An 18,742-nucleotide genomic window follows, 5' to 3' on the forward strand; every position below is an offset into this window, starting at 1 on the left:
CTGCAGTCAACTACAGTAGAACATTTTGTTTGACTATTCGATACACGTTATAAGCAAAACGCCCCAAGATAAAATAATACAGGGAAATGATACGGACAGTACATGGGGGTAGTGTACCAAATTCAACTCACGTGCAGAAATGTATACGCCTGTATCGGCCAAACGGGGAGGTGTGTGAACCATCGTATGAGGGATCACTTGGCACTGGCACGAGACCTAACCTCTCGATTCATTGTAAAACTTGTAAATGTATGCCTCGCCTATAAGAAACTTATTTTAGGCAGAAGGCAAGATAGCGCGGCCCGAAAATTGAGAGAAGCGTACTTCATCACAAGAAGGGGTTTTGAACGCGGTATTGATCCATCTTAAGTGTTGTATGACAATGAACTTACTTTTTTAGGAAGCTACTGCAAAGAAATTAGGGTGAATAAAGCGGATGGAATGTATTTTTTTCTTTGTTTCTCGCGGCACCCACACCTTGTCATGGTTCAATTTTATCTGCTATCCTGTTTAGAGTTTTCACCTACCATACGTTCTTTATCGACTGTATTGCTGTTATTACGTGTCATTTATCGCTTTTATGCCCATCTACACCATTTGACGTTTTAGTACCTCTTGCTAGGAATGCTACGCCGCGCATAAATATTCAATAAAGAATCAGTCGCCAGTAAGCGCTTGTCCGTGTCACTTGTTTGTGTTCGTTCATTGTTTTATTCTATTTTATGCCGTCATCTACATATACTGCCTCCCATTCAGTCAGATTTAGACTGTTGCTATTTCATTTAAACTAACAATGCTCCCAGCGGCTACTGCGTCTGTTAGGCATTGAATTGTATTACTTGTAAGCTTGATCTCTATTTGTGAATATGCAATAATGAAAACGATTTTAGTTTTGCAGCTATGGAGTTATGCAGGAACGGCATTGCCTATTTTGGTTGAAAAACGTTGCTGCTGTGCAATGTGTATAACCCTTTATTTGCGGCTTAAATATTGAATACAAACGCATTAGGATACCATAATGAGTACCCACATAATATCAAATCGCACTCGGCATTATTATAGTATTCAAGTTTAAGCTCGCGATACAAACATGCCTGCGGTAGATTCAGTCAGCGGGTCTTACTGAGGGTCCGAAAAGGCTGCTTGATCTGGAAGCTCTGGCTGCATCACACATGTCATGCAGCCTCATAAATTCAAACCTCCATCAGGTCTACCAGCGTCAGGGTATGTCATTTTGTAACCACCAGCTAAGAGTAATATCTATTATTTCAAAAAGCAGTGCAATAACATCAGCCCAAATGAAGGATTTTGTGCAGAACAAATCTCTGGAAGTTGCATTAATAGCAAAACGAAGTGGGCTAGCATTTAAAGTTTTTGGGATATATATCCTGGTCAGGGCTTATTCGGAAAAATATACCCTTAGTTCCAACGCAGGTCATAGTTTAATCTGTGACGCGAAATTCGCAAGTATATGTAAGAATCTGTAGCTTTAGAATGCTCTATCAGTGCGGAATGCGATTGTGAATGCTTCACGGCTGATGCCGAAAATTGCCCCCCCCCCCCCCCATCACTGGCATATTCAAAACAAAAAGCACTGAGCGAAAATAAGAAGCTTTCTAGAGGCATTGAGGTAACGGCGTTAACTGCGCATAGAATGAATACACCCCGGCAGAAGTTGGGTGGATGCTTGTTAGGGAAGATGAAAACATAATTAGAAATAAAGAATAAGCCAAGCAAAGCGGATGCCAGTTCCCTGACAGCTTGACAAAAACACAAAATGTGCAATTTACACCTTATAAGGAAGGTGTTTTTGGTACACCTTTTCGCTGGTTCTAAGGAGAGAGTTCGTCTAAGGCTTATTCGCTAGGATAAATGGTGGCCGCTGATTCAGAAAACGCGCCTAAGCGAGCTGAAGCACGTTCTCTATGTTCAAGACGCATGTTCGATGAGAATGTTCCCGCGACTTGTGAAAGTATCGATATGCACTATGGTTTAATATCTAGATGCTGCGAAGTATGAACCATGTCATACATGACAAACTCTTTTATACTTGAAACACCCCAAAAGTAGGGGAGCGCAGATTGCATGAAGCACGTCTTCTGACGTCCCTGTTCGCAAGGAAGGAAGGTAGCAACCGCCCTCTCGTTCTCACAATTGCATAACTAGTAAAAGAGCTCGACAAATCCTCAAGAGGCATTAAACTAAAATAGCTTACCTGAATCGGGTACGTCTCAGTATTCTTTATAGCCAGCACTCATGTTTCCGGCATTATGGATGCAAAATCAACGCAACCGCGGGATCGTTCATTGCCCCTTTTCTTCAGAAAATATTTTCCAAATTTCAGGTTGTCGGTGTCGGTATTAGTTTGCTTCTCACCGCAGGGAAGATGCTGATTGTATTCATGTACCAAAAGACTCGGATGGCGGCATTTCAGGGGCTTTCCTTTCCATCTAAAGTTAAAAATATGACGAAGAGTGTATCGCATGGAACCACACCCTGCTCCTCTATTGCAGCGTAAAATGTCTGGGCCTTCCGACGATTTGTCGTGAATTCTTTCCGCCGACGTAACGAAGATACTGCCGCTCTCTGTCGTGGCCAGATTGCTCCTACCACTCCTAGACTGCTTCCGTAGACACAAATGGGGAAAATGGGGGGCTGGTCGGGAGGGAGAGGCATTAGGTAGCCAAGCAGGCAGCCCTTTCCTTTTCCCCCACTTCTAGTTACACTGGGCGCGTTAGTAGGGGAATGACCATATAGAAGAGTGTCGGCAAGCTGATAGTGGTGCCAACGGTTCTTCCAAACGGGGAAGCTATCGCATTGCGAGATCCCAGTGACCAGCTTGGCATGCTGGCTACTACCTGCTATGTTATTTTTTGTGGCCAGGGATGCTGCCTAGGCGAGTTATGTCTCGTTCGGTGAGAAAGGCTTCAGCTTCCGCAGAACTCCCGCAAAATGATCCAGTAACGCGGGGCCCACGGGGCGGTTAGCTGCAGAGGCTGACGAAGAAAGACACAATATCTTAGATCTAATGGTCAATTTCGAGGTCCATGTAAATCTACCAAGAATTTCAGAAATCCACTCCTCGCATCGAAATTCCCAGCCCAAATAAGGTGGTCCGAATGTGAAACGCATCTTATTGGCATATTTTTCCTCATCGCATTCCCGAGTTGAACCCTCAGACCAGGGCTCTGTATGTTGTGACAATGCTGCAAGCCCACCAGAGGGGCTGTTCATGGTCTTTCGGGTTGTTTCTGGTCACAGCGGTCTCTTAAACTGTTAACACTTAGTCCATAGGTACGTTGACCACAGCTATTCGGTGGGGACGCTCGATCAGTCGGCGTTTATCCGTCCGCTCTACCTCGGTACTCATACGTCTAGAAGGCGACCGCATACGTGCTTGTACGAAAAGCGCATCCTTGAATAAGTCCGAAGACTCGCAAACCTATTCAATTTGCCGCCAGCGCCACACCTTCCACTGGGCTCGGACAAACCTGCCAGCTGGATTATTTCAACAATTATGGTACTGTTGTTCATCTTCGCCCCAACGCTCCAGGCGTTAACTCTTTTTTTCTGTTGGCTGATAAACGCGCAATCTGTGAGGCGGACAGCTCTAGTGAGAACTTAGCCGAAACCCACGGAACCGTTAAAATAACTCCCTCACCGAATTTAGGGGGTTAATGAAAGTTGTAGCGGGATGTAAATATTCATCCGAAACCCCGGGTGGGAATATGGCTGAGAGCCAAAGTGACTAGAGCGGTGTCATATAAATAAGTTAGGCAGTCACTTCCATACAGCAGGTTCGTTCACAAGCAGGCCGATACCTTTGGAAAAGGGAGCGTTTATAAATTGTAGCGGATGCGATGCCTCGAGCACCGGTTGCTGACACTCATCCTGTGAAGGCAGCGTTCAGCGTGAAGTGCCAGGCTGTTGAAGCTCCAATGTCAGTGCCATCTCGTAAAAGCCGGTACTCCTCTCGATGTCTCTTTAAGGATATAGAGCTTCTGAGAGGTTGCTAGGAAAACTTCTTTTATAATCAATAAGCAGTCCTATCGAAACTTGAGATAGACCATCATAAATTACGCACTGTAGCAGGTAGTGGTGTGTTTGGCGCATACCGTGTGTCGCTGTTATTCCAGCGAACGATTTAGTTTTCCAGATCATGAATGGGGATGAGGTACCTACCTACTTTTCAGATAGGTAAGTAGGTACCTCATCGCTATTATCTTATCTTACTTCCTACGTACCTACGTACCAAGTAGGTAGCTAGTTTCCTAGATAAGTAAATAGGTAACCGACTAGCAAGCAGTAAGTGAGGTAAGATGGTAGATGTATGGGAATATGCACGTTGTCTTGTGAAAAAAGGCGTATTTTGCCAAACCAGCCTTTCCAGGTCCTGTGTCACCAGGTACAAATTTCCTATCATTGTGACAACTCCATATAAAATTGCAACAAATTTATTCCGGACCGGTATAACAGACCAGTCCGGTATGGATCTTATATTGACAGGCCATGTCTGGTATCCAGGTAGAACGGGACAGATCTTGTCCGGTATGGATATGAATCAGGATGGACTGGTCCGGTATAGAGCTAGTACCACCGGCCATTTCCTGTAAGCATCTTAAAACGGACACCCTGGACTGTTATAGATCTGAAACCGATAGGACTGGTCCGGAATAAAGGCCCGTTCACACTTGCGACTAGCAGCGGTCGCGCGACCGTTTTGGTCGAAAAGCGACAGTCGCAAATGGTCGCATCGGTCGAAAAGCGACTGCCGCGGGCCGATCGGGCACTGCTCGAATTTTCAGTCGCGCGACTACTAGTCGCAAACCATTTCACCAATCAGCGAGGTCCGGAGTACTCCATCGGGCACCTTTTCAATGCAATTAAAGAATACCCTTCCTTTTCAACAAACTGCACCCGGAGTACAAAGGCAGGGAGAAGGATATGGCCTTGGAGGAGATTGGAAAGATATTCGGACTATACGGTAGGTACCATAAACTTTTCAGAAATGGGTTTTTCACGCAGGCGCAACATTTTATATTGACACCACGGTGATTGACACAGTCTATTCGTCGTTGGCGTTCTCCTGGAAACACGAGAGCGCGGCATGCGCACGGGCTCGCTTGAAAAAGCTGAAGTGTCTGGCAAGCGGCCGCTACCGACGTTCGCCCCAACTGTGCCTGACGAACGAGAAGGCGACAGTCGCAAGTGTGAACATCGGTAGTGGCGAGCTCCTCTCCTCTGGTCGCGCGACTGGTAGACGCGCGACCTCGTCTAGTCGCAAGTGTGAATAGACCTTAAAGGTCGTTAACTGGAGAGGCCGATTTTACTTAACCGGACAGACCGGACAGAGCACATTAATCGGATAGAATTATGTCTGATTTAAATCAAGCCAGACAAACAAGTCATCTATGGAACTGATACAGGAGAGAGTGTTTCCGCTTCTCAAATCAAAATGGACCGGGCGATGAAGCCCAATCAGAATGACCATGTGAAAGCATGCTAGCTTGCTAAATAAGAATAAAAACATAGAAGATATACACTACAACATTTCTGTATATTGTCACGTACCAACGCATGGGGACACGATGGGTAGCTCATCAGCCTTTGTAGTTTGCGTCAGCTGTTCGGCAATGCGCGAAACGTTTCTGACGATTCGGGGGTAGTAGGCGTACAACCCAAGGAATCTGCGCAAGGCTTTCTTGTCTGACGGGTGCGGAAATTGCACGACCGCAGCAGTTTTCTACAGTTCTGTGGGCCTGGGCAAAAGCCATCCTTGCTCATAATTTGCCCCAGGAATAACGGCTCCTCGTAGGCAAAATGGCATTTTCTGATTTTAATGTCAGTCCTGATGACATGATTGCATCCAACACTCCGCAGCCTTTTTAGGTGGTCTTCAAAGTTTGACAAGACGCGACAGTATCCAAATATACCAAACAAATATACCTCTTCAAGCTAGACAGGACAGTGTCCATTACACATTGGAACGTTGCTGGTGAGGAGACCAGGTCAAATGACATTACCTTGAATTCAAACAGGCTTTAAAGTGTTATGAATGCCGTCTTCTCGGGGTCTCTTTCGTCGACCTTATTTTGCTAGTATCCGCTCTTCATGTCCATACACGAGAAATACCTAGCGTTGCAGAGAGAGTCTACAAAGACATAACGTTGTTTAAGCGGCGATAATCAACACAGAAGTGAAGTGTCCGGTCTTTCTTTTTTTACTAAGATGACTAGTGCCGTCCAGGCGCTGTTCGATGGCTTAATCACGCCTCCGCGAAGCATTTCCTTAACTTATTTGCGGAAGGCTTGGAGTTCGCGTAGCGATACACGGTAGGGACTTCGACGAAGAGGGGCGTGTTAGTCTGTGATAATCTGGTGCTTTGCCAATGGAGCCTGTCGCACATTTGACGCCAAAGAAAAGCACTCGCTGTAGCTTTGAAGAAGATGGCGAATTCGGTCTTGCCTGTTTCGGGTCAGTGCTGTGTTGATGTCGAACGTGGGCTGTTTAGATAGGTAGAGCGTATCATTTTTGGGTTAGTCGGAAACGGCGAACACATCTCGACTATCGGATAGCTCGTCCAGGAAAGCGATCGTCGTGCCCTTGTTAAGATACCGGTATTCTTTGGGGAAGTTTGTGAATATCGGTTTAGCCTACTCTGCTCGGATATGGGCAATATCCCTTGCTATACCGAGCCTCTTTCCAAGAGCAAATGGGTGCTTCCTTCGACAACGCCTTCGTCGGTTTCAATGTCTTTGTTTCCCACGCAGGCAACAACGCTTGATCGGGGCGCCATGGTCAAGTCGCTGTCGAGAACGTTTAGAGCTGTGTGATGCGTGGATGTCGTCTTGGAAAGTATGCCGCTGTCCGTCGAGAGCTTGATGAGTTTTGAGAGGAGGTCGAAGATTGACAGATGTTTGTTCAGAAAATCTATGCCCAGAATCATGTCGTGGGAACACTGCTGTATAATCACGGAGCTCGTCGGATATGTATACACATTTACGGCTACTCTTGCAGGGCATCGCCCTGACGGCGTCATTAGGTTACCACCAGCGGTGCGAATAAGTGGACCATCCCAAGCAGTTCTTATACTTTCCCGAGCTGGGCCGCGAATGCTCCAGTGATGGCAGAAATGTCGGCTCCAGTGTCCACTAGGGCGGTAACCATGCGACCATCGACAGCAACAGCGAAGTCACTTTTTCGTGTCCTTGTATTGTATGTTGACTTTGGTGCTTCATCTCTATTTCGTCGTTTTCTAAGGTCGCGGTCAAGGCACACCGTGGTCACTTCACTGGGAAGCGGCGTCAACTTGAAGTCTCTTCGTGTTGTATTCGATGTTGCTGTCGTGAGTAAGGGCGGAGTCACCTTGAAGACTGGGCGCGTATTCATCGAGGGTGCCTTTATAAGGAGCGTCGGCATAATAACGGCGTCGTCGTTCCCCGTCAGCGGCCATTGACCAATCTTGCCAATAAAGGTTGCTGCTTTAGTTTCCCCAACGGGTGCTAGGTGGCCTTGCACGTAACGGCGGCCCGGCGACGCTAGTCGGGCGTTGTATGGGGATGGAGAGCGACAGCGACGGCTTGGTGACTGCCCTGCTCAAGTAGTCGTCGATTTCCTGCGGTCGCTCAACAGGACGAGGTCGTAGGGTATCGACGGCGAACTGAAGCAGGCAGATATGCCTTTAAGAATGGTAACGGAAGACGTGTCTAGCGTCACCACAAAAGAAGCACAGTGGTCGCTTGTTGGACGTCCTCCAGGTGTCGCATTTCCTTTGGCTGCACTGTTTGTAGACTTGGCGGGCTGGGAACAAGGGTCGGCGTTCGGGCGGAGTTTGTTCGCGCCGATGGGTATTTGGTGGGTCGCGTCGGGTTGCAGGACGGGTTGCTATGAGCAGTGTAGCTCATAGCATGCAGTTGCTGCATTGTTTTAAACCGCAGCTCTTTGGCACCCGTTCCTGGGTTTCGCGTCGGAGTCGGCCGCGTCGACCTGTTAACCAGCTCCGCCCCCCTTTCATCCCACCAGTTCGAGCCGGCGCTTCGGCAACCGCAGCCGCGCCGGAAGAGAGGGGGGCGGGTACACCCAGAGACGAAGGATGGGGGCAGGAGCGCGCAGTGATCGCAGAACACGAGGAAAGGAAGTGGGGGGGAGGGGGCGGAGAGATCGCCGGAGGCAGCGCTAGAAGCGACTGACTGATCCGCTGGCGTCGCTAGCTAGTCAAGACAACGTGACTGCACTGCATGACCTGATGGAACACCGTCGCCGCCATGCAGAAAGAGGAGGAGTGGGTCCCCCCCTCTCTCTGCGGGGCGGCGAAGGTGCTCTCTAGTTGCCGAAACGCCGGCTCGCTATCAGCGGATCACGCTGCGTGAATCCCGCTCTCACTCGCTTCACTCGCTAGCGGCGTCAGCGACATCAGTCAGTCGCTGCTATCAGTTCGTCGCACAATGTTCCTATGGGCTCACTCGCTGCTTCCCGCAACCTCCCGATAACTCAATTGCTCTCTTCAATTCTCCGACCACAAAGCTTCTTTCATGACAGCCAAGAAATGTTAGTGGAGTGTTTCTTGAAGGAATGCGTGTGAAAAATTAAAAACAAAGTTGTCTGTAATTGTAAATACGTGTATTGTCGAAATCTTTGCCTCACTCTATCGAAAAGGTGAAACAGCTTATGAGCTGCGCTCAAATTTCGCATTGGGAAGTGACGTAATCGTGGTCAATTTTTATTTTTTTATATATTTTTCTTTAGATATTCTAAGCCTTTACAGGCTGATACAGGAGTGGATCCCAAGTCAAACAATCCACAATGAAAACACAGAAAATTACAGAGCAAAGAAGAAAATGGAAGTGGAAGAGCGCAGGAAGCAACCCGAAGTGCAATTGAAAAAAAATACGAAAAAGAAAAACACGCAAACCAAATCGTGATTAGCAGCAGGATATTCACATTCAGTCCTATTCCCACAGACGTGCCCTGATTTTAGTTTCACATAAATGAACACAATCAAAATTCACAATTTCTTCTGGAAGTCGGTTCCATGCTTCAACGGCACAGGGAAATAATGAGCATTTAAATGTGTCATAGCGCGACGGAAAGGGTCTGATGAATCTGTGATGAATAATTGTGTGTGAATGCTGAAAGGGTGGTATGGATGTACTCCATTTTATTTATGTCTATAAGCCCGTGACAGAGAAGAAAAAGGAACTTTATGGCAGAGACACGTCGGCTAATAATAAAGTCGGAATGTTTGCTTGATGACGTAGTGCAGTGACATTGTCGTAGGGCGAGTATCTGGAGTAAATAAAAGGGAGAGCCGTGTGCTGTATTCACGTCTAGTTTATCAACGAGATGGGATTAGTGCGGGGACCATACGATGCCGGCATACTCAAGTATGCCGGTATCGACCTTGTTATAGCTGTGCCTACCGTAGTATAAGTGTATTGCTTCGGTATCCCTATATGAGTAAAGCTGATGCAAGTTGGTTTATTGACATTGAACTTCATACAACATTTTTCACACCAATTAGCGATGTTGTTCAGTGAGCGGTTTAGTCTGCTTTAATCGTGCAGGGACAGAACAGTTGTGTACAAAACACAATCGCCTGTGAAGAGATGTACTCTTATGACAAACTCCACACATGTTGTGATGTCATTAACATACACCAGAAAAAGCAATGGACCTAAAACAGACCCCTGCGGAACACTGGAAAACACCTCAAGGCTGTCTGACTCAGCATTGCTAACTGATACGTATTGTGATCGCAGGTAAAGATAAGATGAACTCCCCGCCACAGGGTTACGGTCTATGCTAACAAGTTTAAACTTTTCAATCAAATGACAGTGAAGGGTCCTGTCGAAAGCTTTGGAGAAGTCTACAAATATTGCGTCTGTTTGAAGTCGTAAATTAATTTTTTCTGCAGATATTGTGTTGTCGTGGAAAGGCCTTTTTTGAAGACTTGTTGTTTAGAGTTTATAAGTTTGCTGTGTTCTAAACAGGTAAATAATAATTTGTTAATAATATGTTCTATTAATTTGCAACAGCATCCGGTAAGAGAAATTAGTGGGTATATGTCTATGTGTAACCTGTAACCACCTTTCAGTCAAGGTAGGATTCCCAAGCACGTGCTGCCCTTCTTAACGGACGACGTCAGCAAGTGAAGCTACTTGAGTTTGCTGGAATGATGGAAGCAGCCGGCGCAGCTCTTCTTCAATGAATTCGCTGATAAGGCCTCCCCGGCTGTCGGCGCGCATAGATTATTTGTCGCAGGCGCTTCCATAGACCGCTTCAAGTGCTCAACTGTATTGGCACATGCGGAGCTCAGTAGTACTCTCGATGGTAGATGCTTCCTTTTCGAGTTCCGCCACTGTTGTCAGCGGATTCCTAGCAAGGCCTGCAAAAAGCGATTCCTTCACACTTCTCATTAACAGTTTCACTTTCTCCTCCTCCGTCATGTTCAGTTTAGCGCGGCGAAAGAGGCGCTTCATTTCCTCGACGTAAACGAGCACAGGCTCATTTGGAAGCTGATTTCTTGATTGGATTAGTGCCTGGGCTCTTTCTTTTCGGACGGAACTTACGAAGGCCATCATAAACTGCGCTTTGAATGTGTCCCAGTCATTCAAAGAAGTTTCATTATTTTCAAACCAGACTCGGGCAGGTCCTTGAAGAGCAAAATAGACTTGCCTGAGTTTCGAATCGTCGTTCCAAGCATTGAATGCTGCCACGCGGTCACAATGATCCTACCAGTTCTTCGTATCTTCTGTAAGAAGTCCTTGGAAGATGGGGGGATCCCGAGGCTGCGCGAAGACAACTGGTGCTGTAGACTGGGCTATTGGCATTGTGTGGCCGTCTTGCGTGTTAAAACGAGGTCCGGCAGCAGACCGTGTTCTTGTTGGAGCCCTTGAACTCGGCGGCTGGTTTGATGACCTACAGGCTGGTCCCCCAATGCAACAGGAATGATACTAAGGTCTTATTTTGAAGAGAATGGTCGTATCTCAAAAGGCAGCGCCTCTATTAGATGTCACGTGGTGGTGACAAGGCCGACGACAACAAGTGAAGAGACTGGGAGTTCACTGAAAAAACTCTTCATTGGGCTGACTTGCACCCGCAAAATCCTATGTTAATCGGCGGAGGCGATAACAACATACGTGCTCATTTTTCTTAAAACTACGAATGCCGATTTTACGCGTCAGCGCTCGATTTAAATGCTGCAAAGAAATATCGAGATAAAACCGAAAACGGTGACTAGCACAACTTAGAACGTTGCAAAAATAATTCGAGTGGCCGGAATATTCGAGAAACATCTCGGAGCATCTTGCGTCACAAAGAAGCTGATAAAGCTGCGTTCCGCGACAACGAGCATGATCAATTAAAGAACACAGAATTGATAGGCGTGTGAGAATCACAGTGATAAAGCCGCATGCCAGTGGCTGTCACAAAAAGAACAAATACAGATTTGAAAGGTTTGCGGCAATATAGACTGTAAAAGCCATGTACATTATGTAGATCTCCGCTGCAATGCGTTGCCAAAAGGTTTTCCGTGCTTTAAATACGAACCATATGTGCAGAAGGCACAATTTCAGTGTGCATAATAATGAGAGCTTTTGTATAGTATTCACTGAATGAAATTGTTTGTGCAAAGACAGGTGCTTCAGTTTTGTTGTTCCTTAAAAGCTACGTAGTGTGCTTGTGGACCAAATATGAAAAGCGTAGGCCCTTTATGACGATTTCTATATGCTTGGTACTGAAGGGCTTCGTATACCATGCGAAGGACACGATAAGTATTTGTAGAGGCAGGTGTTCGGTTTTTTTTTTACTGAAAATTACATAATTTGAATGCGTATTACCCCCGTGAAAGTCATTTCAGCTCAAGCATGAATGAACGAAATTTTAACATGTTCTCTATACAATTTGTCACCAGCGAGTCACATAATTTATTTATACTGGGTAGCCGCGAATACAGGACATGATGATGATGTAGGAGATTTTATTGAGAAGGTATATGAAAAGACCTCACAGATGTAATACATATGTGAATTATATAACCTCCAGTAAATAAACAGAAACACCTCTCCCCACAAAATCTACTAACGGCATGCACACATCCCATAAATGTGTGCTGTTTCTAAGATTACCTTGTAATTTATACACTTTTGTCTGATAAACGTGTCACATCGTACATTCAAGTCGATGCTAATTGGGAATAACATGGTGAAATAACAAACGTCTTTATTTCTACACACGGCATGTAATAAATATGTGTCAGGTCTTGTACTCTTCAACGCGGCCAACCCAGGTAGCACAGAATGTGGGGCCCCAGTAGGTCCGATGTCCGAGTGGGGCTGGGGCAACCATCACAAAACCTGCACCGATCCCCGATGGGGCAAAAGTGCGCAAGCCCAAATAGGCTTGCCCCTATTCCTCCTGCATGGGTCCCATAGTGGCGTTGCTCAGGCTAATGTAGAGCACATTCCTGTATCCAGACTACAATGGTCTCTTGTCGGATATTTGAGGGCAATTGAACCTAAATGTGGGCTGTTTATGGGAAAGCCCTCATAGATTCGAAATGAGGCCACCCCCATTAAATCTTTGTGGGACCTACATCGGCCGTAGTGGGGCAAAAAAAAACTGACATGCCCCCATGTTGCCCCAATCGGCGCCTTGTAGGTTACATGACGGCAGGTAAAATATTAATAAGAGCTCAATTTGTGCAAGCCCACGTAAAGCCCAAATGAGGCAGCCCTAGCTAAAAACGCTTTAGGTCCCACAAAGGATTGAATGGGGCTGGAAGGCGGGCGTGCCCGCATGGTACAACAACCGGTCCCCTGAAGGGAATTTAAAGACACTTGCAACAGCAGGTGGGCTCTAGGTTTAAAAACAACACCCAGTCAAGTTGCGGCTGCCCACACAAAACTGCTTTATATCCCACCTGGGCCGAAATGGGGCTGGAAGGGGGCGGGCCCACATGATACCAAAATAAATCCCTTCTGAGGAATTGGAAGGCAAGTGAAACAGCAAGTGGGCTTGAAGTTAAAAAATAACACTCAGCCCAATTGGGGCTGCCCACACAAAACCGCTGTAGGTCTCACATCTGCCGTAATGGGGCTAGAAGGCGTGCGTGCAAATGTGTAATCATTATTTCCAACCTTTATTCGTATTAGATGGTGCCCTATGTAACTATAATAGATGATTTTTTATAACAGTTGTTGGCATAATCAGTTGGTTAGAAAAATTACATGGCTTTAGTTTTTGCGTTCGTATATTGCCCTAAAATACTAAAACATACTGATTACTAACTGTTGCTCTTTATGTTGTTTCTGTGGACAGCCTGCAACTCTCAGCAGAATATTACAGTTCAGAACACATATCTTCATAGCCTGAACAAGGTGTGCATGAAGTCATTTAGGCTAGATTATTGTTTCATTGTAAAATTTAATATTGTGGTATTTAGAAAGGGCAGACATGTATAAATTAAGTACTTAATTATGTGCATAAATATTGATTGGTAATACTTGGAATAGGTCTTGCCATCAAATTCCTGCTTCGGACCCACATTAGAATAATGTGGGCATGCCCAAGTGGGGCTTACGCTATAGAACACGCATCGCTCCTATGTCATTATCTGAGGGACTAACCGAAATAAAAAATAATTGTTACTTCAGAGCGGCTGCCCGAATCTGTCCAAAGTGGGACTATCGGGGGAAGTTGGCGGAATGTGCCCTTTTGGCAATGCGGAAAAAATGTGGGCAGCACCGCAAGGGCTGCCTGCATCGGTCCCTAGTGGGGCCCATCGGGGCTTCGTCGACAGACCCCTTCAGGCCTACGTCGGCCCCTCTTGCAGCACCCACATTGAGCCCACCGCGGTGGTCCTGCATTGACTACATCGGATCCACCAGGGCGCCCCCTTCATAGCCCACTTTATGCTATCTGGGAAGCTAGAAAAAAGCAAGCAAATTGCCATTGTTAGTTTCTCAATTTCGCAAATGCATTATAAAAACAGTGCAGCGATCCCCAGCGCAATGAATTGGCGCATATAATTCACTAAGTAGACATCAAACAGCACTCCCTGTATCACTGTTCACTTAACTGCAACACTGCAACACCCGGCAGCACGTTCCGCTACGCATGTTCCCATGTATGACCTTCGGGATAAAAGTGTCCCGCAAGTCTTGCGCCGACGGTCCGGTCGGCTCTCCCCACCCGCGGCACGCTTGTAGAAGGGGGACCGCTTCTACAAAACCAAAAGCAGACAGGTGGGTGGCGGCGCCGTGCAGAGACGCGCACCTGCAAGTGATTATCCTCCTCGGTGTTCACCAGCAGAACACAAGGAGGGAAGACGGAAGAGAAAGTGTGCGCGCCCGTTCGGCCTTTATCTTGTGGCCTCTGTGTTGCTCCCCGCTGGTCTTGTGTACCTGGCGTACTGAACCGGCTAGAACGTCTCGGTGGCGACGCTAAGGGCGTAACAATATATTTAGTTTTCCCTATCCTTCCTTTCCCGCTATCGCTCACCTCTTTGATTTCCTCTACCCCTTCCTCGCTATCCCTTCATTTCAACCGCCCAGTTCAGGTGCTTCAGATATCAGATAGCAGATAACGGAGGTGTCAAACATCTTTTCTTTCCTTTTGTATATATAATGAAATATCCACTACAACAACACCAACAACATATCTCTCTCAGGTAGCTTTTTATTTAGTGTTAGTGGATGCACCAGGAAGCCGCAGCTGAGAGCCAATAACGCTATCACGCATGCCCTTAAAACTGAAACTATTGAGCTCATGAGAATACTGTTGCAAATTTTCGATTGATTCGAAAACCCTAAAAGCGAGAACTTTTCATCATTCCTTGCTCTTGAACTGTGTTAGCTGCGTGAACTCCCATTGCGTTAAAGAAAGAGGCTTATTGAGACAATCGCATTTCAAGGCCGCGCTTTCACTGCAGTAATATTTTTGGTGAAACATTGCCGATAGCAATACAGCAATTCAAAACGCACGGTATAATAAAATGCGAGACTGCAACAGTTTGCCATCAAGCACTGCGTATATTCCATTGAACGATGCTTTTTACAGTACATTGAAGTAATGTGTAACGTCACAGTTAACATATGCAGCCCATCTGCTGCAATGCCGTACGGGCGATGCAGGTATCTAATAAACAAATAAACAGCACACAGACGCCCCTCAGTTTTGCCTCTACCGAAACGCATCCGCAGGCGGTCGGGGTCGAACCCGGCAACTCCGGTACAGTAGTCGTAAATCTAACCACTGAAGCAGAGTATGCTTGAAACAGACTTTGGAGCTGATGACTTGTGAAAACAAAAAAAGCATCGCCCGTGGCAAAATTATTCGAAGCTGAGCATGACTATGGTGGGTGTGGGCACCAAGCAGCATATCATATTAGTGCCACATACATTAACTTTGCTTCCAGGAATAGAGAAAGTACCCAACAACCTTCCTAAACTAATAAACTAATACAGTTCATGAAATACTGGACATAAAATGTTGCGTGACTCTTACAGATTTATATTTTGCTCATGCACAGTTGCTAAAGAGTTTTTCAAAGTTATGCCAACTTAACCCATCGAGCTTTCTACGAAATTGGTATTTGCTCGTTGAATAATTGTTACATTTCTCAAAATTTAGTTATGCGAGATTTGAGGGCACCCTAAACTGAAAATGTCTGGAGAGTTGTTTTTTTTTTTGTGTGTGATGGACATAAAGCAGGCCAAATGCGCACCTCACTTAAAAGAGATCAGATAGAGGGGTAGGAAATGCACAAAAGAAAGCACGGTGTTGTCTTTGTCGCTGACACTCATGCTGCTCTCTTTTTCACATTCGCCTAAGAACGCACATTGCATTTCCTCGCGAGATATTAGCAAATAAAAAGATATCACAGCGCAGAATAGTCAACATTCGATATTATAAGCAGCACATTTAGAAAAAAGCTAGAAGACTAGGCAAGGGCATTCATAATGACTATATGAATATTCTCCACGCTTCATGATTTCGAATGAAACTTGACTTCAAGTGTAATCTTCAGAACGCAGAGAGGTAAAAGCAAATTATTTAGTTAAAAGCACGTAGAAAATACCTATTATGCGTGCCAGGCAGATTTTGTTGTTTACGCCGATACCATCCTTTTGCGACATTTTCTGAACTTCTAGACTTTTGACATTTCAAGGTCTTGCTTGATCTTCCGATGTCAGCCCATAGTACGTTCAGTGTTTCTCTCTTTTCCATTATCTAGAAGAATCAAAACAAATCTACTAATGTCAAAATTGTTGATGTAATAACAAAAGCACCACAATTTTGAATTTCTCGAGGATCGTGCGTAGTCAAGCTGTCGTTATACAGTGCTGACTCCACAGCACCAATTGTACTCTAATATAGTCATAGAAATAAAGGTTTCATTTCTGTTTTGGTATGTGCAATCGCTATAACAAGATCTAATTGTAATTCGCATTTGTGAGCAACTTCTGGTAAATTAGCTCATTTGGAAGTCGCCAAAATTCTCAAAGGTAGCGCTACTTTTAAACAGAAACGTTTTATTGAACATGTTAATATTCACGACTTCACGCGGCATCTACTGTCGACACCGCTGAAAACGGAGCCAGGAAGTAATGCTTTGACAGCTGTCTCTTCCAAACAGTGTATTTCAAGCAAAGGCAGTAGCATATTTAGACGAATTTTGGAAGCCAGTTCCTTCACAAACGGGTAATACAATAAGTCTACGAGGTATTAGATTTGAAATATTAAAACTATAATTCATACTACACAGCGGTACCTCAAATTCGAAAAATGGTGGGCATGTGATGAAAACACAGCACTTTTTCAGAATATAGCATTCTAGCAATAGCAAATTGTAGCCATAGAAGACGGGAATACCTGGGATGGCTGTGAACACACGCTTAACCTAGTTGGAACAAACTACAGAACCATGACAAAAATACGACAAAATATTCTGCAGTTCGGTCGTAAACGTCAGATTTTTCTAATGTAGTTTTCTGTAGTATATTTCTGTTGTCTGTAGTTCTGTAGCACTTTTCTATTTAAACTACAGAAATTTCTGATGTTACTACAGAACGTTATGTTGTCACAACAGGTTTCCGGTCAAAAATCGCACAGAAATGCTGTCGTAGCAACAGAACATTCTCTGTAGTTTTTTCCGACTGGGTTGAGTTGGTTTTATTTCTATCAGAAAGCCACGAGCAATAAAAACACAATTTTACGTGCGCTTCCTTCCTTTCTTGTCGCATCTAACATATCAGACATCTTAGAAAACTTGTTATACTTGAAACAGAAACAAGCTTTGGAAATATATTTTATCGACTAACGCAGTCATTTGTCAGTGATTGAGAAAGATTATAATTGTTACTAAGGAAATCGCGGACTTACATGTGCTCGTCCTCCCAGCTAACATGGCATCCTGCTTTATACGAATGGCACTTGAAATCCATCTAACATAAAGCTGGAACCTTTGACAAACAAACGACGTTCGCATTTGTAGCTTTTAGAATTCTGACTAACCTTTAACTTTGATTGGGTGACTTTAATGGACAGCGTTTTTTCCCCTGGAATTCAATTTCCGCGAATGGGATGACAGTGGAGGTAGGCGTAAATTGGAGCAAATATGGCAAACTTTTCTTTCAAGCCCATAACACGAAGGTAATTTGCAAAAAAGAATTCTCTATTCTATTCTTCCTTAATAGAATTTAGGTGGCGGGCACGGCTCCTATTTGTGTAAAATTTATACTCATCTATTTTCTTCTGGTGCTGCCATCCTAATTTCTGAACAGGCTTTTTTTTCCAAACTGTTCTGCTTCGAGCTACTTTGTGGACACTCGAATGAAAGCGCGAAGCACTACTACATTCAAATTAGCAAAGCAGCGGCAGCGTGGCCTTTAAATCATTTACTGCCCTCAACTGCCATAGTTTTACTTCAGGAGGCATTTTTTCAGCTGTAATTTTATATCACCGGAAGAGGGTTCCGGTTACAGCCCTCGCCAGTCTTCCTGGATCTACTACTCAGTCGATAAATCTCTTCAAAATATACTGTTTTATTTTATGGCTTCTGGTACCTGCGCCGAAAGATGGCATGAAATCGTCTTTTTTTTTAAATTACTTTAACTTTATTGTGCTGGTTGAGTTAATTTTATTTCTATCAGAAGGCCGCGAGCAATAAACACAATTTTACAAGCGCTTTCGGCCTTTCTTGTCTCATCTAATATATCAGACATCTTAGAAAGCTTGTTATATTTAAAACAGAAACAAGCTTTGGAAATATATTTTATCGACTAACGCAGTAATTTGTCAGAGACTGACAAAGATTATAATTGTTACTAAAACTGTATCCTCTTTACATTTTACAAATATAAAACTGACAGTATTGTTTTCAACATTTGAATATATTTCTGTACCTTTACGGTCTTCATTTGTCTTGCTTCCTAATGTTCCTTTCACAATTATAATAACTGTTTCAAAGATTGTATCCATATTTTTGTTTGTATTCACCAAACAAAAAAAAAAGATGTACGCATGACAGCTCGACCACTTGGTCTGTGTGCATCGGAGTGCCCCGCGCGAAGTAAGGAACCTACAGACTTATCAGTCAAAACGAAATCAAGTATTTCATCACCTCACGCAATCATATTTTAAGTGCGAAAATGACCCATTTAGCTAGTTTCTTTTCAATGATATAGGCAAATATGTAATCCCTTCGTCGTTTTTCTAAACCGAAACTTAGTGTTAGTTTCCG

At 44.7% G+C, this 18,742-nt stretch overlaps 1 protein-coding gene across 1 annotated transcript in view; it reads right to left on the bottom strand.

Moving 5' to 3' along the window:
* The window catches only part of LOC146188629 (uncharacterized), a 69,708-nt gene that overhangs the window by 32,562 nt on the left and 18,404 nt on the right, over nt 1-18,742 (bottom strand). The window contains exon 3 of the mRNA XM_084603158.1: nt 16,079-16,230. Coding sequence (XP_084459284.1) covers nt 16,079-16,230 — 152 coding nt within the window. The remainder of the gene's footprint in view (nt 1-16,078; nt 16,231-18,742) is intronic.

Source organism: Amblyomma maculatum, chromosome 5, assembly GCF_055883805.1.
Source record: "Amblyomma maculatum isolate TAMU_Amacu chromosome 5, ASM5588380v1, whole genome shotgun sequence".
In the NCBI taxonomy this organism is placed as follows: domain Eukaryota; kingdom Metazoa; phylum Arthropoda; class Arachnida; order Ixodida; family Ixodidae; genus Amblyomma; species Amblyomma maculatum.